The sequence below is a fragment of the Rhipicephalus sanguineus genome, unplaced genomic scaffold (assembly GCF_013339695.2).
Source record: "Rhipicephalus sanguineus isolate Rsan-2018 unplaced genomic scaffold, BIME_Rsan_1.4 Seq125, whole genome shotgun sequence".
Classification (NCBI taxonomy): Eukaryota; Metazoa; Arthropoda; class Arachnida; order Ixodida; family Ixodidae; genus Rhipicephalus; species Rhipicephalus sanguineus.
The window spans coordinates 26,918-46,218 of record NW_023614560.1 but is presented as its reverse complement, the minus strand read 5'-3'; the positions used below and the strand labels follow the sequence as shown (position 1 = coordinate 46,218).

The window sequence follows — 19,301 nt, the reverse complement described above, 5'->3', positions numbered from 1 at the left end:
GCTTTGTTCCTTTCCAGCTGAGCCCAAGTAGAAAGACGATCAAACGTAAAGTGGAACCACCTGGTGGTGAATAGAAGGTCAATACTGTGGACTCTAAGATTGATCACATAGGAGACAAGCCTGAGGGGCCATGTTGATCTCAAAGTTGCTGTCAAGGATTGGTGGAGGAATGCAGACGTTCGAGTGTTGATGAAAAATAGCGAAGATAGGCACAAAGGTCTGGCAGGCAATGCATTTGACTGCCAATAACTGCAATTACACGAGGCTCATTTGAAATACCTTAGTTAAAAAAGTATAAGCGAAGCCATCTCCATAAGGTTTGTGCGAGACTAGCCATCAGCACAGGAATCTCATCACGTCGATCAATATTACGAGTGATGTGCAACCAGCTAATAAGGAGAGTTTGAAACGTTGCAGAAGATGCATAGACAAATTATGAAACAGGATCTCGAGACAATGTTGGCTTCCCTGTGAGGGTTAGTCACCTGGTGGCAGAGATCGCATTTTATAATGAAAAAGGATGAAGCCAAAGACTGAACTTTATAAAAAATTTAGAAGCTTCAATTCCGGTTACATGGGTCAAAATATAAAGTGAAGTGCTTTCTTCATCACGATCTGGAAAAACGTATTTGCATCACACAACTTCGACATACTTGATACTTCTCAGGCAACCCTTCTCTATACATGCAACCTGTCAATCTTCACATTTCCCACTAATGCAAAATGTTATGCAATGGTGAAAGTGCTTGATTTTCTTACATTTTGATACTAACTTGCTGTCTACCAATATAACAAAGTTTATTAAGCGATGTAAATGTAATGCACATTTACAAGCCTTGTTTCATATCCTAATTTTTCTTCATTGCTTTTCATCATAATGCATGTGGTGCACAGAAGCTGCTGTATATTAACAATGTAGAATTCAGCTATGTTCCGCATGTATATCTGTAAAAGTGGACACTCCCAGTTTTAAATGGACAGATATACCCACTAAAGTGAACTGTGGGATGACCGCTGCCGTATTTCAATTGGTAAAGCAACGGACATGTTGTTTAAAGGTTGCAGGTTTGGTCCCTGCAGGCAGCAAGTTGTCTTTTCATGCACTTTAATTTATTCACATTTATACCACAATTACTACGAATAACATCCCCTATACTTTCCCTGGCTTGATTGTCTGTTAGTTCAAATTCATGTTTTCATCATGCAGTTCAGCCTGTGGAGTGTTATGAAAAATTAAATTCCTGAAACACTCTTCACTTCACAATATCCTGCTTGTCAATCGCTTCTTGAACTTGACAGGTCATGGTGACAGTGGGTTTAAAGGTGTTATTTATAACATCACATTACATATTGTTCTTACAAGCCGACAATATTGCTAAAACTTCTTTTGTCAGTCTTAAAGCAGAGGAAAAGATTTTTAAGCAGTTCATCTGAAAATAGTATCGTTTTATAGATAAACACAGTGGACGTGAAAAAAAAATAGATCTGCAATGACTGTCACGTCTGTGAGAGAATTTAGGCAAATACTCCTGTTCTACACCTCTAGCGCAAACCAAACACACTGGTGAAGTTCTGATGCAACATTGCATCTCATTCCCTGACAATAAGTCTGGGGTATGAGAACCCTCAGCCTGTATGTTCCACGCTTAAATGCGTGTGAAATGCGGAAATGAGGACTGCCGAACCAACTTAATGAAAACAATCTTATGAAATCTACACATAAATATTGTAAATTCGTTGAAAAATTGATGCACCAAACTTAAAAGTGCACTTGAACAATTAAAGCAGCCGAAGTCAAACCCTCATACATTGCATTTCGATGTATCAAACCGTTCGCTGTATTCAAGAGTTTTAAACCCCTTCAAAATCCCATGCAAAAGTACAGCACTGTACTATGCATACACTGAACTTCTGTTCACCGTTGAATTCAATAAGTTGAATGCCGTGTCCCTGCAAGTATGCTTTCCTCCCTTACAAGCGATCAGTTCATTCAACATCGAAAACAGTTATGCCGATGAAAGAGCACTGTTTTAGGCGATTCTGTCGAGCGAAGCATTGAATCTAAACGCCAGTGCAGGCCATGGAGGAAAAAATGTGCAAGACACAAGTCTGCTGTGCAAGTATGAAGAACTTGCACAGCAATCTCTATTTGTGCTTTACAGTGCTTAACTGGGCTTCACCACAACTAAGTCGTGCGATGCAGTGAAAAATGATGATAGTGGAGATGAGCAACCGCCATGCAGTGAAGGCGCTGATTGTCAGACAGACAGTGCTTCAAGAAGCCCAAATTTCACTCCTGCTTTCAACTCTAATTTAGCCAAATGTCGAGGGCAAAACTTATCACTACGTCGGCCTTTTTACTTCAGGAAGCCTCGCTAGCTTCTGTAGCATTGTGCCCAATGTATGAAACGGTGCGTAGTAGGGCTCTTGTGCGCTCCATGTTGGACATAAATCAATTGTGAATGAGTTGCTTGCATTGTTGCTGGCCTTCACTGCACTAAAGACCTGACAACATGCAGGTGCAAGCCACAACACCTACTTCCCAAGGGCATGATTGGTTTGAACACTGCTTTTGCCCAGGATATGTCAGCATAGCACGCTACATAGCACATGATCATCAATGCCCGACCTGCGAACTAGGCTTGCCTGTCTGCACTGCCAAAACACTGCGATGTGAAACATTAAATCAGATTAGACTGAATGAGTACCTTCTTAAGAACCCTATTACTAGTTTCACAGTCATTGATTCATCATTAGAACAGAAAATAAAAATGAAAGTTCCGCTCTCCGAATGTCATGCCAAAGCACCGCAACACCTATAAGTACCAATAACTTGGTATTACATCAGGGATTTAAGTGCATATTTTGCCCGTTTGGACGTGTTGACTAATCAAAACTTCTTGAAACTTGCCGTGTTATGTCTTGGGTTCCCTTAGAAGGCAATGCAAACTATTTTTAATGACAAAGAATTACGCAGGCCCTGGAAGATGCTGTCGAAATCTGCGGCTTCAGAAAAGGTGGTGCAAAAAGCTTCAAGGCACCTTTGCCACCCATCTTTTCAGCGTCTTTTGGCAGCGGCCATCGCCAACATAGTCCGTTAGATAGGGGCTTGCCCGTCAATATCCTCTTCATCCCAAACCCACTCAACAAATGTTTACTCAATAAATGTATTCAACAAATGTTGTACAATAAATGTGTATTCTGTAAATGTTGTACAATAAATGTGATTACACATCCTGGGCTATTGCCTAGGATGAGTAATCAGCCAAGGGTGAATTTTCAAAAGGCCTAAAAACAAGGCACCCAATTAGGCCCCGTAGGGTTGTGGAGGAATGCCCTCAAAGGCTCCAGAACAATTCCAATCACCAGGTTTTTTACTTTTATTTTTTTACACCGAAGCTGCACACAAGGGTTCTAAATATTTTTTGTGTCCATGCATTGGTCAACAGAAAATGTGGGCTGACCATAAAGGCAGTGAAGACAGTGCATCTCATAAAAGAGGCCCTAGACTGCCCGAATTCAAAGAAGAGAGAGTGGTTTCTTCCTCACAGACACTACCATTCCTACAGGCGCTCTCGCCCTCCTTACCATTTACTCACGAAACACGATCATATCTGGGGCTTAACGTCCCGAAACCACCACGACTATGAAGGACGCTGTAGTGGAGGGTTCCGGAAATTTTGACCATCTAGTGTTCTTTAACGTGCACCGACATCGCACGGCACACGGGCCTCTAGCATTTCGCCTCTATCAAAATCCACTCGCCACGGCCAGGATCAAACCCGCAATATTCACAAAACATGTGGACAATGTCAGCACTAAGAGTTGATCTTATCAAGATTTCGTGCTTTTTGGCTACACACTGTTACCTCTGTGTGCACAGCCAAAAACGCACAAAACGAAATTAAATCAGTCGATAGCACACTGTAGTCATGCGAGACGAGGCAAAACAGATGTGCAACTGCATGGCAAAATATATTTTGGGCATGAGATCAACTGATATCCCTCGTATATGGACCAATCGAGAGCTTATTTTCTCTTGATGTCACGTGAAGAGACTGCTGGTGGCACGATTTCTGCCGAAAAGATGCAAAACACCAGGACAGAATAACGCACTTGTTCTTTTGTATTTTCATAGCTTGATCAAGGCTCCTTGCAAGTCACAGAGCTACATGCACGACTTGGATCACTGGGGCTACTTCGTCTCTGTCAAATGAAGATACAGGCCAATCCTGAAGACAGTGTTGCCAACCAGCACTTGCTAGCATTGACTGGTGTTAGTTAATATATCCAGACACACCAATGTGCTATATAGAGTTCCTAACCATGCACTTTGCATGGTTTAGCTGTGACACTGCCCCTGTGATGCACGAGTCATCTAATCCCAAAGCTTTCAGATCTGTGTGTATTTTTTTTTGTTTGTTTTTTTTTGCCACTTCACATCTTGTTCAATTTTGGTTAGGGGACAGGATGAGTTCTTCTTGTGTGATTATGCCCTTTAAGTGCTCTTGGATAATTGATAAACATGTGTAGATTTGTGCGAATAAGTTTGATTTGAAGTCAGAAATCGTCTGGTGCCGTGTTCCATTTTATGTCGTTTTGTTGCGCTTATGGTACAGTTATAATTATTTTTAGACTGTAACGGACTATAGGTTTGATATCCAGTGCTGTCAGGCGTCAATCCTTCTTATAAAGGGGAGAGAGGCACCCTGACCTGGCCTGGCACTTTCTAGCATGGGTACTCATTGCATAGTACCCTTCCCTTTCCCCTTCTCTATCCTTCAGCAGTGTTGTGTACAAATGTACACATCAACTATGGAGGTACGTCTCGCACCACGAGTTTCCTCATGTGGCTTGAAACGCAGTGTTCACATTTGTACACGCTTCCCGAGTGGATAACTAGCGCTCACTTAACTCCATCGTGCCACACATTGCTGAATACTGTCACTCTGCTGCAGGCACTGCCACGTTCGACGATAATTCGACGTGCCACGTTCCGGGACCAACGTCAAGAATATTATTCTTTGCTTGGAACGACTGCAACCAAAAACAATCTGGGCATGCATTTTGTGCCAAATATTTGATTCTTTTTATGCAAGAATTGAAGCTGATTGATCGTAGAATAATTAGATGTTTAATTACATGCTATTATTAATTACTGAAAGTTGCTCAAAACAACATATTACCTCATTTTCTTTCTTGGGATGCAATACTGAGTGCTTTGGAATTATGTTGCGTGAAGTCGACACATTTTTCAGACAGTGAATCATAATTCGCGCCCGAATGGGTTGTCACTATCCTACGCGTACCCCACAGCCCGTTGTACGCATCACGCTCCCCTGTGGGTAGCAGATACAAGAATCTTTCCCGACCTCAACCAACTATCATTTTTTTTTTCTCTCGAGAGTATGGGAAACAACTTTAACATAAGGCTCCCTGGTTATTGTGGGCGGAGCCCTTCGTGCAGGGCCCCACTGGCAACTGTGGCTCACTGGGCCTGGTCTAGGGTCGCCAATTGGCTTCCCAAATCCAGTTTGTAGAGTCTACCTTAATAAGCGGCAAAACAACACCTGCCAGACGTGTTTTTTTATCTAAGTCAGTACTGCAGTTCCTTAAATGGGACACTATAACGAGTAGCACATGGTTGGGTTGTATTCAATTGCACTTTAGCAACCCATCACTAGCAATTTTCCTGCCAAACAAATGAAAACTAAGCCACGTAACTTTCACTACTTGGAAACCTTATGTTTTTCAGCCCATTCCTGCATTCCATGCACATTTGAACACTTCCAAGCACTGTATGTTTGCCCCTAAAGGACTCCTACCAGGCCTCATTGCAAATTTCAGTTACTCCGTAGAAGTTATATGGAGCCATCTAGGAAGGATCTTATATAAAAAAAAAAGTTTAGGAAGAGCTTCACCAGAAGCAGCTTATCAGAAAAAAAAAAGCAGGAGATCACAAATCCCTAAATGTTCGTGCGGCAACATGTGCGCAGTTCTCGGCTGAGTGGTTCTATCAACTAAGAATCTCCTGAAAGTGATGAAACCTACTAGCTCAATAAGACCTTCGAGATAAGTTATGATACTGCCTAATGCGAATTCTGAGTGCAGCTGTTTAAGTGTATTGATTTTGCGATAAGTTGAGGCGCGACTGCCTCGCTACACCGGGAGATCACGGAAGGCAGTGCAACAGCCGTTGCAACAGCAGCCGCTGCAGACAGGCCTCCTTTCATGCACCACTTTATTTCCATGCATGGTATCAGTGGATGTCCTCGCCGCATACCTTAGTGATGACATCATCAGCGAACACACGATGCCGACTACTGTGGCACCATGAGTGGCCGCCGCGCAACTTGTCGTCTCGCCACTGTCGCTCCCTCCTCCTCGCTATCGCAGTATTTCATCCTCCGCTACGCGCCGCGTTCGTGTCGTCCTCGCTCGCTCTGCCAGTTACGCCGACACCGCTCAACACAGGAATGGGCGCCTAAGAGCTGCGCTCTAAAGCTTATTCATTATGAGCGCCCAGAAAACTGGATGCAAAACCTAAAAGTCCGCTGGAGCGTTCCACACACAAAGTGTCCCTTCGACCAATGCACATCATTTTCTTCTCCAAAGCCTCGCAGGTCAACCCACTTTCTCGTGCCCGTGCACAAGGCATTGCAGACATTAACACAGCAGCTCGCTCTGTTTCGTCCTTATTCGCTCTATCGGTTACGCCAAAGACGGCGACAACGCTTCTCAATGCAGGAACGGACACCCAAGAGCTGCGCTCTAAAACAGTTCCTTATTGGAGGAGTTACAAAGACACTTGTTTTGTTACAGTGCCATCAGAAAGGAACCTTTGCTCGAACAGACTCCCTTCCTCTTTTCCTAGGCCAGCGTTTGCAAATGGAGCGGCGCTGAGCTGTGCACCTACGAGAGTTACGATAGTGCCACATACTTCTTTCAAGAACTACTTCACATTTGCCTGCCCTACATGATCATGATGAACTGCACCTCATTTCTTTTGTCCGTTCATCACCGGCTCTTCAAGCCTTGTGGCACAATTCCAGTTGTGCCACTGCACATTCTGCACTAGGTCATGGATTGACAACTGCCATGGTTAGCGATGTTCAAAGCAACAAGTTGCCCAAATCATTTGTGCAGGATTCCCATGTTCACTCAAAGAGCGACAGCCTCAAAAGGAAGGGGAGTGACCTTCAGTTTGAAATTTCAATCATTTCCATGCCCTATAGCCATTTTGTACAATTCACACGATCACCAAGGAGTGATCTGCGCACCACGCTAGTCTGCTATGCAGCCGTCTAAGTTACCGCAGTTTGCTGTGAAGTCATTTCATCAACGTAGACTAGTGATGCCACCTCTACAACTTACCTGAGATTACCTCAAGGAGTCATTGCCGGATGACACAGTTGGAGTCATCATTCCATGGAGCTTACAAAATATCTTAGTGAACACTACCCAACACTCCCAACAGCAATGTGACCAATCAATAGAATACTAAACTCATGCCCTTGGCACTACAAAGATGAACACAGAGTGTGAAAGGTTAGGCATAGAAGGCTTGGACACAAGACGAATGAAATAAACGCCAGTCTTCTCAGCACCTGTTTTGGTGTAAGACTTGTCAAGTGCTTTCACAGTTACACTTTTGTTTAATCTTCTGACATTAACAGTCAAAAGTTGAAGGGACGCGCATGTGACTTGAATTTCACATGCACGGACACTGCTCCAAGCAAGACATCATCTGGCATGGAACATGCAACAGTCAAAACTGGATATATCAAATGCAAAGAGAATTGCAAAATAGTTCAATACATAATCTGAACATGAAAATACATCTAAATGAGCGTTCAATATATATAAAAGGCTGTTGAACTGTTTTACTTTAAAGGAGTCCTGAACCACTTTACAGCAATAACTGATTGACCTTAGTATTGATCGCTGCAAAAGTTCTTTTGAATCCATCAATAAGGAGCGGGGTTACAGAGATGTGTCTCACACTTTCAAGTGCTTTCTCTTTTCTCTTGGCCTGGTGAGCATGCCGGAAGCTACACGGGGAAGATAACAAAGGGGAAAGAAGCTACACATGACGCACACATCGTGAAACAATCACACTATCCCGGTGACATTATAGTATATAACTTTAGCATACTATAGAGCGCGGTGCCCGGCACGTGGTGGTACCCCATGACAAAAAACGCATCTGATCCAAACACCCCTCTTGGTTTATGTCAGCTATCAGCCAATAGCAGCAGTCTGTCATGTGATGAAAGATCTGCTGTATTAGAGAGCGCGAGTGTGGGCCTCTCTATGAAAACAAGGCACTTGAGAAAGTGGCAACTTCCTGCTCCGCTTGTGAAGTCTCCTTGCCACACAGGACTTCAAAGATTTGGCCGAGCTGTTCACAGCACCTGCTATCCACTGTATGTTTTTTTTTCACCAAGCACGAGGGGTGGTTCAGGACGTCTTCAAGTGCAGTGCCGTGTGTGCCTTCTTTGCACCTCTCTTTCGTCTTCCTTCGTTTTCTGTGTTGTTTCCCTGTAGAATTATGGCGCCTAACTGAAGCTTACATGAAAACTCTGCACGTCCCGTGCAGTTTCTTGTAGTGAAAAGTGGGGAATTGCAGATTTGTTGCTGTAAGGCTCCATTCAAGACCAAAATTTCGACTTATTCCGTAATTTTCAAAGGCCTTTTGCCTTCTTTAAGCAGTGCGATGGTCCTCTTTCTGTTAAACCGGCACAGGCAGCACACTTCAATGGCGAAGAGAACTGCAAAGCAGTTCTCCTCGCCATTCTTTACTGTGTTACACGGCTGTATTGTGGCAAAGCTTACTAAAGCAAATCAGTCACTACAAAGCGTAAAAGCCTGGCTGCACTAGCAGTGTGCACCGTTTGCCATTCTCAGGTTGCCGTGTGCAGGCGGTTCCCCTCGCACACGTCAAGTTTCTCTTGCCGTGCGTAGAATGGGTCCCTGACCCATTTCCATGGCGTCCTCTGGCGGCCACACAGCACCGTGGCCAATCGGCAACAGAGGAGTGGTTGCCATGGCTACACTGGCGGGCCACGTCATTTGCTTAGTTTTGCTGATAGTTCTGTGTTCGCTCCACAGTCTCTACGAATGCTTGAGCGCACTGAATCTCACCTAGTGGCACGGGCCCTTCTTGTTTTTCGTTTTTCTTTTATTTCCCCACCATATTACGTCTCATGTCCATGCAGCGAGTGGGCGAGGTAGCACATTCTATGCCACCGGACACAGGCGTGCTGTTGTGGCAGACAGTGTTGACGAAGCATAAAATCCCTGCTCCACGAGCCATCCATACTTGGAGACACACACCTTGCTTACGTTTCCTCCTATGCACGCCCCCCCCCCCCCCCCCCCGATTCATTACTCTGCTTAACAGTGCCTGCCAAAACATTGCTGCTTCATCGGTACAAACGTCTCCAATGATGTAGGCTATCAGGTGCCTTTGTAGGGGTGCAGCGCAGTGTTTTATACAGCAATCGCGGAGGTCACCTAGAGTTCAATACATGTATTACACTAGTGTTACAACTGTTCCAGCAACAGTATGTAGAAAATAATTCTATATATCCAGGTTTGACTGTATTGCACTCCTTTGTGCCCAAATATATATGCATAACCTTTCAAACCATGAAAAAAGTGCACTAAAGCTTTCCAGTCTCTTATAAATGAATATGCTCAGGAGTCCCTGAAAGAGAAGTTTCGTCAGCGACCACACAGTCTGGCGTTCAGTGGGGACGTCCCGGCAACCCCCAACATGTACAACCAACGCCACCACCTACTTCAGTGTCGGCTCAAGACATTTCAACCTCCTCAGAAATACACCCCAGAAGAAACACAGACACAATAAATTTAAGACTTAAGAAACCCATTTAGGCAAAGAAGGCAAGAACTCATTTATTGGGCTACAGCAAGACGACCATGCCCTTTTTCGATGCAGCTCGTAGAATCTCATTTAAGAACAAACGAAGCCCTGTTGCTTGTCATGCAGAGTGCTTTATCCGAGAAAAAATAAAAGGTGTCTCCAATGAACTTTTATTTCATCTCTTTTTTTGTTCTTTCTTTTTTTTCTTTTTTTTTTTACTTGAAGAAAGAAGAGACAGGACACCATGTGTTACGTGTAGTGTCACGCACGTTCTTGGCATGTGCACGCGAAGTGTAGTTGGTTGTGTTCTGGTGATTGCATGCACACTGCGCAATTTTTTCTTTTGATCCAAATCATTCTCACGCACGCACACACATTCAAATTCACAAGCCATGCAGCCAAGAAAGCGCACATTTTGTGTGATTATATGATGAAATATTTATAATGACTAGATCCACCGAATACTGAGTGAACGTAGAATAGGCGAGCTCCTTTCTTATAGGAGTACCGACACAAAAATTTTGGTTTAGCTTTTTCTGCTGCGGGCCTATTAGTCATAACATCACACATTGCTTGCTGCCGCACACGATGGATAATTTATTACAGTCAGTTTATTACCGACCAGTCTCAGTTTCGGTTTGGGAAAGCTCCAAGACAAGAAGCCACCAGGTGCAACCAACGCCACCTGGAACGTGCAACGGCACACAGAACTGTGACGCACTTCCACGCTGCCTGCATCATACGCTAGCATTCTTTCACCTGCTGCATGCGCTGTGCCGTCATCGTCATCTGGTGGCAACAACTTTCTTTAGTCTTGCATACTTTCCACACATTTGCCACAGGCATGGTCTCACAAGTGGCCACTGAATAGCAGCCTGCTGGTGTAATGGCACCTATGGCGTCGTCATACTATTTGCACCGGCACAAAGCTCGGCCACAGTGGTGACGTCACAAAGGTTGGGGGTCACGTTCAGGTCACCTTAGACAATGTTAATGTCGCGTGGTGCGGCATACAGCGCGAATTCAAAATTCATATAAATTACCCCCCAAGCTATATTCGCTATTGAGATTTTGTAGATATACACGTGTTAGCAGGGAACCAATCCCGCAGGCCATCTTGGCTGCAAAATTTTGTGTCAGTACCCCTTTAACACTCCAAGTGAATGTGAATAGCAAGCTGTATACACGGTACAAATTTCGAATGTTGCATCTCCTCGCACAATTTGTATATTTGCTACCGCTTTTTGTCTTAACATGTCTTGTTACGCTAAATTTGAACTCGCTTCGTTAAATCATGCAGGTTGAAACCCTGTTACAGATGGTGCTAGGCCTTAGTTCAAGAGAGCTAGCTGCATGGCTTGGAACATGTCACACAAGCCGATTCAAACAATCGGCAGCACAATAGTTCAGTGGAGTAACACGACTGAACTTTGGTCTGGACCATAAGACTTTGGTCTGGATTATGGAACATTGGTCTGGATCAACAAACCTTGGTCTAAGCCCACACACACACACACTGGTCTCCATCTAGCCAATCTTACGCAATGGGTGCAGCAGTTTTAAAGAAGCTGACAATATCAATTTCTAGCTTCACTGACAATCTCGCAGACACTGACATACAATACAGTAAAAGGTCGTTAATTCAACACCCGTTAATTCGGAAATTCGGATAATTCGGACGGCTCTATTGGTCCCGGCCAAAGTGCATGTTAATCTATGGGACCAAACCTTCGTTAATTCGTCAGAATTGGGCTCCGCACTGCTTAATTCGGACAAATGCTGACGGCTGCCGCTACACAAAAGAGTGGTAAAGCATCGCTGGCACCAATGGAGCGAAACCGAAACCTGAGTGACATCGCCATCATCAAAAGCTCGTTAATTTGGATTTCACGGGACCGGAAAAAATGTCCGAATTAACCGAATTCATCACTAGTGGGGGCGATCGCAGCGTCACCGAACGTCGGCGTCTTCTTTCTTCGCTCCAATGCGCCTCCGACGCCATTTTCCCTTGTGTTGTGTCGGCATCGTCTCTTCTTGCGGAGTTCTCTTATTTTTCCCCGCTGTGACCGTGTTTACATGTGAGGCCCGAGCATGCGGCAGTAGCTGACGATGGCATCGAAGAGTTATCAGCCGAGTCAAACGACGATGACTGTCCGACCTTCGATGCTGTCCTTCCCACAAATATGACCCTTCAGGACTACATCGCGATTGACGATTGTGTCGCCACGACTGGTCTCCTGCCCGATCAAGAAATTATTAATGATGTCGTGACCTCATCGTCGCACCTCATGGGAAGTCTCGGGGGCGCTTTTGATATTAGAGGACGTTTGCCTGAGCCCTTGCAACAGTTTGCGTGCTGTTGGCCGTTTGGAAGAGTTAAGAAAAATTGTAATGTCAGCCGGAATCTGCGCGAAAACGCAGACGACCATTACAAAATACTTCAGCAAATAAAGGTATGCCTCTGCAACTTGATTTTAATGTTGTTTTTCCTGTTTATTCGTTAATTCGGCATTCGGTTAATTCGGACATTTTTTCCGGTCCCGTGAAATCCAAATTAACGAGCTTTTACTGTATAATGCTATGCATTTCACTGGCATGGGCGCAGCAACTTCTACACACATGTAGATGCACAACCACATCCCTGATATGAGGATAAGTATACAATTATATCTAATGGCATATGATTTAAGGGGGGACATGGCACTTGAAAAAGTTTTTTATTTCTGGATCGATTTGGATGAAACTGTCAGAGTTTATGTAAATTTGTGTGCTAATTTCAAATATGCAATTATATTTGTAGTATAATGTGTATGTTTTGAAATACAAAATATATCATGTGCCCTTTGGGCAGCAAGATTTTTCTAAACTGAGTGAGTTACAAATTAAATCAGCATATCACAATAATCTGGAATCAGAACTGTGTGCAGTGCAACAAAAATGGATGTTCTAAGCCCATTAGAACAAAAGTTATGGTATGTTGAACATTCACGAGTGAAATTCCAGCTTGAAATCGACTCACTCGCGAATATTCAACATACTATAACTTTCGTTCAGATGGGTTTAGAACATCCATTTTTGTTGCACTGCACACAGTTCTGGTTGCAGATTATTGTGACATGCTGATTTACTTTGTAACACACTCAGTTGAGAAATGATCTTGCTCCACAAATGGCACATGAAATATTTTCTATTTTAAAAAGTACACATTATACTAGAAAAGTAATTGCATATTTGAAATCAGCACACAAATATACATAAAGTCACCAAGTTTCATCAAAATCTATCAAGAAGTAAAGAAAATTTTTTTTAAGAGCAGTGTCCCCCCTTAAGGGTATTGCATATTCTGATACTTGCCACGTTGAATGCAACAGCAACATTCTCAACTATGAAGTCTTAACTGTTACGTAAGAGCCAGTTGATTCGACGATGTTTCATACATGTAAACATGCGGAAATGCAAAGCCTACAAGAACTGCAGAGGCACAACTTGCTGCATACTGCATGAAACTGGCAAGATGGACCATGGTCACATAAACAATGGCGTCCCAAACCTGGGTTTGGGACTTCAGGAAGAAGACAGACTGTACAGTCAGCCTCGCTTACTTGGCAAATCACTACATGCCCTTGGACATGAAGTGACTTGATACGTGACCAAAAGTGAAAACAACCTCACATCACTCACTCCTGTGCACTCACCCCACTCCATGTCTCACAACCTGTCACACTCAGTCACACGCTCTCGCACAAATATCCGACACACGCACACAGAAGTCAAAGCTAACTCATGAAAGCTAACACTTAATTCAAGCTATAATTAGTAAGACAATTGCATTAAATCATTGATTTCTCAGCAATCAACCCAAGACATACACATCCTACTGCTCCTAAAGTGCATGAATTTCAAACCTCAAGATAACAAGTCAACTGCCCTTGCCTGACTATCGCAGAGGACTAGGGTGAAATCTTCACTGCCAGTCACAATTCTTGGAACAGAAAAGAAATGTACTGCACATAAATAAGTGCGCAAACTACGCTCGCATCTCCTGACACAAATGAAAGCTACAAAAAAATTAAGTAAAATGTTTGTGTTTGCAAAGTGTTCCTTTACAAAGTGCGATGGGGCTTCGCAGTGGTGCGCTCTCGCATTGCCATGAAGCTTCCCCTACGGATGCAACTTACACTTTACTGTACTCGCTTCCACTTTGCGATTAAACCTTTCTAACATCTGATGCAATGTCTAACAACCTTGCTAGATCCGTGATTTTCCAAACCATTCAACTACAAACGACTGACAATGAGGCAATGTTAATGTGAAAAGTGGAAAATTATTAATACAATGTTACAGCTGGAAACCAACCTTCACCTGGCTATCTGGAAAGCTCCCTGAAGCGGAGTACAGAACAAAACTGTCGTACAAAAGAACACACCACACAAATGCACATATACTCGTTCACATATATGATGCATCAGAAGGAACACTATTCCCGATTGGAAATGGTGCCAGGAAAAAGCCAAGAGCACGGGGCAAGGATATTTCGTATCGCAGCATGCTGTGCAAGCAAGCAATGTGGAGAACGCTGATTGATGAACTCATTACTACAATTGTTTAAATGCCACAATAGAGAACCCAGCCTCAATTGCCTGCATTTCATAAACGTGCCATTAAACCGCACAACCTCAGCCTTCAATATGTCCCGAAACACGCTTCGACCAAATTATACAAGCAGGGTATTCACTGTTCGAGGATGCTAAAAGCACAGATTATCTTTTCCATGCCAACTTTAGAACCTTCCGTGTCCTGATGAATACAGGGATATTCCAAAAGGCTTACTCGGCACTGAATGCCCACCCACAGCATTAACTATCTATGGTAGCAAGAAATACAACAGAACTGCAGGAAGACTTCATTACCTGTTGACATGCAACAATTTTTTCACACACAGGCGCGCGCACTCACACACACACACAAACACACACAGTCACACATACACACTATGATCAATCGATGCAGTAGGCACCCAACTTAGCAGGCATCCATATGTTGTGCAGGTTCAACTATTCACTGTAAGGTGTTTTTTTTTTTTCTTTTCCTGACAGGGCACTCAAAAGAGGTTCTGCATGAAACACAGCTAAACTGAACGCCAACTTTCCGCAATATCAACAGGATTCAAGGCCCTAAGTACGCAGAGGGCTGGCAATGACAAATTAGATATCACTCTAGAATCATCTTCTGCTGGAGTTGTGCCGTATATGCCAAGCAAAGCAGCACAAGTCTATCATCTTTTGCTACCACAAACCACAAGCTGCTATTGTTCCTGTGGCTCTCTAATGTGCAGTGTTTAGCACTCCATAGATGGGCAATAGATTCCAGTATGTACTGATCACATCCCTGATTATCCTGCTAGACACACAACTGGTTCTTGTAATAGATTGGCTGGCAGAACACCAGCCAATCTATTACAAGAATCAGTTGTGTGCTGCCAGCCAATCCATTACACGAAGCAGTTGTGCATCTAGCTGGCTAGTTGCGTTTCCCTAGCTTTCGTATCACTGTGGAGAAGTTGGCAGGCCAGGTTTTTTGCTGAACCTCTTTTCAGACCCTCTAGCCCATAAAAGCATGCATGGGAAAATTCTTTTTTTAATTTAGTCTAACACCAATGTTGTGCAGTGTGTATTGCTGTTGTCTTGAGGTGTGTGCGTGATGGCCACCGTGCAGGAGAACAAGTCAGACGCCACTCAGTAATTGAGACCACAGCGAGTGAACGGGAGACAAGTTTGCACTCTTTGAGGGGAGGGGGTCGCAGTTTACGAGGACACTTATCAAGAAACAGACCCCCCAGACCCAACCCCGTGAAATCAAAAAGGAAATTTATTTGTCTTCAGTGAAGACCTCGTGAGGTTCCTCTAATTGACCAACCGGCAATGCAACTACTTTACACTTAAGCCAATAACACAGAGACAGGCAAAAAAAGTTTTTAAACTCTACTAACAAACAAGGTGTGTCAACTCGCAACTTTTCTGCTGCACACATGGCTTGGACAAAGTCAAAGGCAAACATGCCAGCCGGTTTAACTGCAGCCAACTAGGTTTAACTGCAACCAATGCCAAAAATTCACAGCAGGAAAAGCCGCAAGTTCCGGCGCACCCATGCTTGGGGGAAAAGCGACAGGAAGAGCAGAAAAAAAAAAAAACAGGGGCGGAACAACAAAGGGCCGTGTTGACGGAGCGGGCTTGCGATGACGTGGGGACGCAAAGGCCAACTTAAGGAGAAGAAAAAAAAGTGAAGGTAGAAGTGAGAAATGTGGCAGATACAAAACCTCGTGTTCAATGTAAATCTTCCAGTAGCGGCCGGCATTGGGGAACTGCGTCACTATCTTCTCGTAGAGCGGCCGAGCCTCCTCGATCTTCTTGTTCTGTGCAGTCCACGGGATGGTAGGCAGCGCACACACGGGGCGATGGAAAGAAGAAAAAAAAAAAAAGCAGAAGGCTTGTTACAAAAATGGGCAAAAATTACCCTGTTATTTATTCAAAGCACACATTTTAAACACTCACCCAGGGTACATGTTCTTTTAAAGGGCCCCAAAACCACCTCCGATAATTTTTTAACATTTCAAGTAAGTGCACACATTGAGCTCAGAATGCTGTCACAATCAACAATGCCAAACACGGAAGCACTAAGAGTCGCAGCTGTGCCACAAAATAATAATAAAAAAATCCCTTGCCCTCTCCGGGACTTTCGGTATCCCCAGCGTCGGCCGTGACGTCACCACTCGCGTCGGGTCATCTTGGAAAGATAACGAACCTGTTTGTCTGCTCGCAGCTTCACGAGCTCACCTCTCTTTCTCCTCGCACAGTGAGGAGGGGTACTCAGCCAGGAGAAGAGATGAGCCAACGAACGGGGCATAGCGAACTTAAGTGTAAAGCGAGCAGGGGCCGCTTTTCGATCACGAGATGCGCGTAACTCCGCTATTACGGCATCATTTTGAGAAAATCTCGACACGTGTTTGTTGAAGACTTGTGCACAACTGCAACACCACAAATAAATTTCGACTCCTGAGTTGTTTAGGGACCCTTTCAAGGAGTTCTTATAAATGAGTTTGAGGAGTTGAACACCACACGATTTTCCATATCTGTTTCCTGCTGCAATAAGCAGCTAACGACCCACTTACCATGGCTGGAAACATATTATCGAATGCGAGATGGTTAATCGTTTGAAGACGTTTTTACTGTGCCCAGTCCACTAAGGAAGAAATATTTATTTAGGTTGCGGCGTGAAGCCACAACAGCCAAAAAAAAAAAGAAGAAGTGCTACTAGCCAGGTGCAGCCGGGTGAGCACACCCGTGCGCGTTCTCTTTAGCAGCGTTTGTGAGCAGGCGACAGCGACGTTTGCTGCAGCGGGCACGCAATTTTTTTTTTTTTTTGCGGATTTCCTTTTCAGTAACCTTTCTTTGTATGTAGTGGCCGTGGCCGCTGTAATAACGCTGCTGTGCACAGTATGCTATTCTTCGGCATTTGCTAGCCTAAGATGGGACGCAGGTGTTTTGTTGAAACCTGCAAATGCAGACCTAAGTCTTGCAGTGAAAAGGTTGAGCAAGAAACGAACGCGGCCGAACGTGCTCCGTGTCCATGCTCCTTGACTGCGGCGGAGCGGGAGCAACACGTGTGGCCGGTTCCCTCGGAAACCGAAACGGCAGCAATTCCCTTGCGTGCCACCAGACGCCGCCAGCATGAGTGGCTGTCCGGCAATGTGACGTTATCTGGTCGCCTCAAGCAGCGGAGTTGCACCTCCTAAATGTTTCTTCCTCAATGGCTTAGTCGCAGTTACGGTTTCAGAGAACAAAGAGAGAAATGGGCCACAGTGTGGTTTGTTTGTAAACACGACTGACACCGCATTGACAACTGCAGGAGAGCACACATGCAAAGAGCATGGCAGCCAACCCAAACTCAGGATTCAACCTGAGTTTGGGTTGGCTGCCATGATATATTGATATATTGATATATTGTAGACGATGTGTGTGTCCAGACATACCTCTTGCACAATTTATTTCGGCTTCAAATTTTTGTGTCAGTACTCCTCTAAAGGACATACACCCACTTTATTAATAATTTACTAGGTGCACGCCACTACCAACCTTCTAATCTATGGTTGAATACAACTTTAGAAGGCAGTGGCATTTCCTCCTCAAAGGCAGATGAACACAAGCTTGCACCAATGGGCGCGCACTCGGGACTGACGCCATGAGCAGGACAACCAGTGGCTCCGCCTTCGGAGAACATCAGCGCGTGCATGAGCGGGACTATTTCTTTAGTCGCGGAGACGACTGGTTGCCGCGCTTCCGTCGTCTGGGCGGAGCCTCTCCTGTCTTTTTAAGTTGTATCAGACTATAATAGTCTGCGCTCTTTGTCTCAAGATCTGACTATTCGACATTGTAAATATTCCTTTCTTTTGAATATATATGAGGAATAACAACACCTGAATAACACCTTAACTGGAGCCCAGAAATCCCAACAAAGCCTACTGAAATCTCAAGTTTAGTTACGCAAGATTGATTCCAGCAGTATACTTAAAACAATATGCAGCCAATCATTGCAGCAACATGGCTTGCAGGTCCAGGAGGAACTTCCATCGCAACCAGTGTGCTTCAAGAACTTGTCCGCATGAATGAACGAAAGACATGTTTCAATAACCCAGCCGCTGCTGGTGATTAGGTGGCAAAGGGTTAGGAGTTGGGTGAACAGCAACTTCTTGCGAGTCTTTCTTCCTTCTAGTTCCAAAGGCGCATGTAGACTTCCATTCAGGTAAATGTTTAACTCAACTTGCTCCAAGCACGGAGTCCTCCAAAGTATTTTCCCCATCGGAACAGCGATTCACTTGAAACACTTGGGCAGGGCAAGTTATTGCACGAGCCTGTCAGCTACTTCAGCATCTAGTCCGCAGAACAATCATCATTTGTAGGACAGTCATCAGTTTAAGCAAAGGTGCTATGCAGGAATTTACAGCACTTTTGTCGCAACATCGATGACTTTGTGACGTCTGCAAAGGCCTTGTGCAACAAAATTCATGCAGCTTTTTGCCTTGCGCATCTCTTCTTTTCAACCTGCCCCGCAAGGCTAACGTTTTGGCCAAGTACGAGCGTAAAGTGAAATGCTGACAGCACGGCGTGTGGCTAAAGACACAGTTTAATGCTCTTTGATAGTCGTCACTAGAGACGGTAGCACGCAACCTGCTGGGTTGCTGCAAGCAAAGGTGCATTTTCCTTTTAATGACACTTGTCCTCTAGCTTTTGTCACCAAAGCACCACATAACGCAATGCTACCACAGTCACCACTGATGGTTCACCAGCAACAGAGAAAACTGAAGCCAGTATAGGCGGCACCGCGTGCGTGCAACAGCACTAGGCTTGGCCCAGAGCTT

General features: G+C 44.4%; 1 protein-coding gene across 1 annotated transcript in view; it reads right to left on the bottom strand.

Annotated features, from left to right (window-relative positions):
- LOC119376517 (cleavage stimulation factor subunit 3) overlaps nt 1–19,301 on the bottom strand; it is a gene marked incomplete at its 3' end in the record, with an annotated part of 37,457 nt that overhangs the window by 13,530 nt on the left and 4,626 nt on the right. The window contains exon 2 of the mRNA XM_037646318.2: nt 16,203–16,372. Coding sequence (XP_037502246.2) covers nt 16,203–16,372 — 170 coding nt within the window. The remainder of the gene's footprint in view (nt 1–16,202; nt 16,373–19,301) is intronic.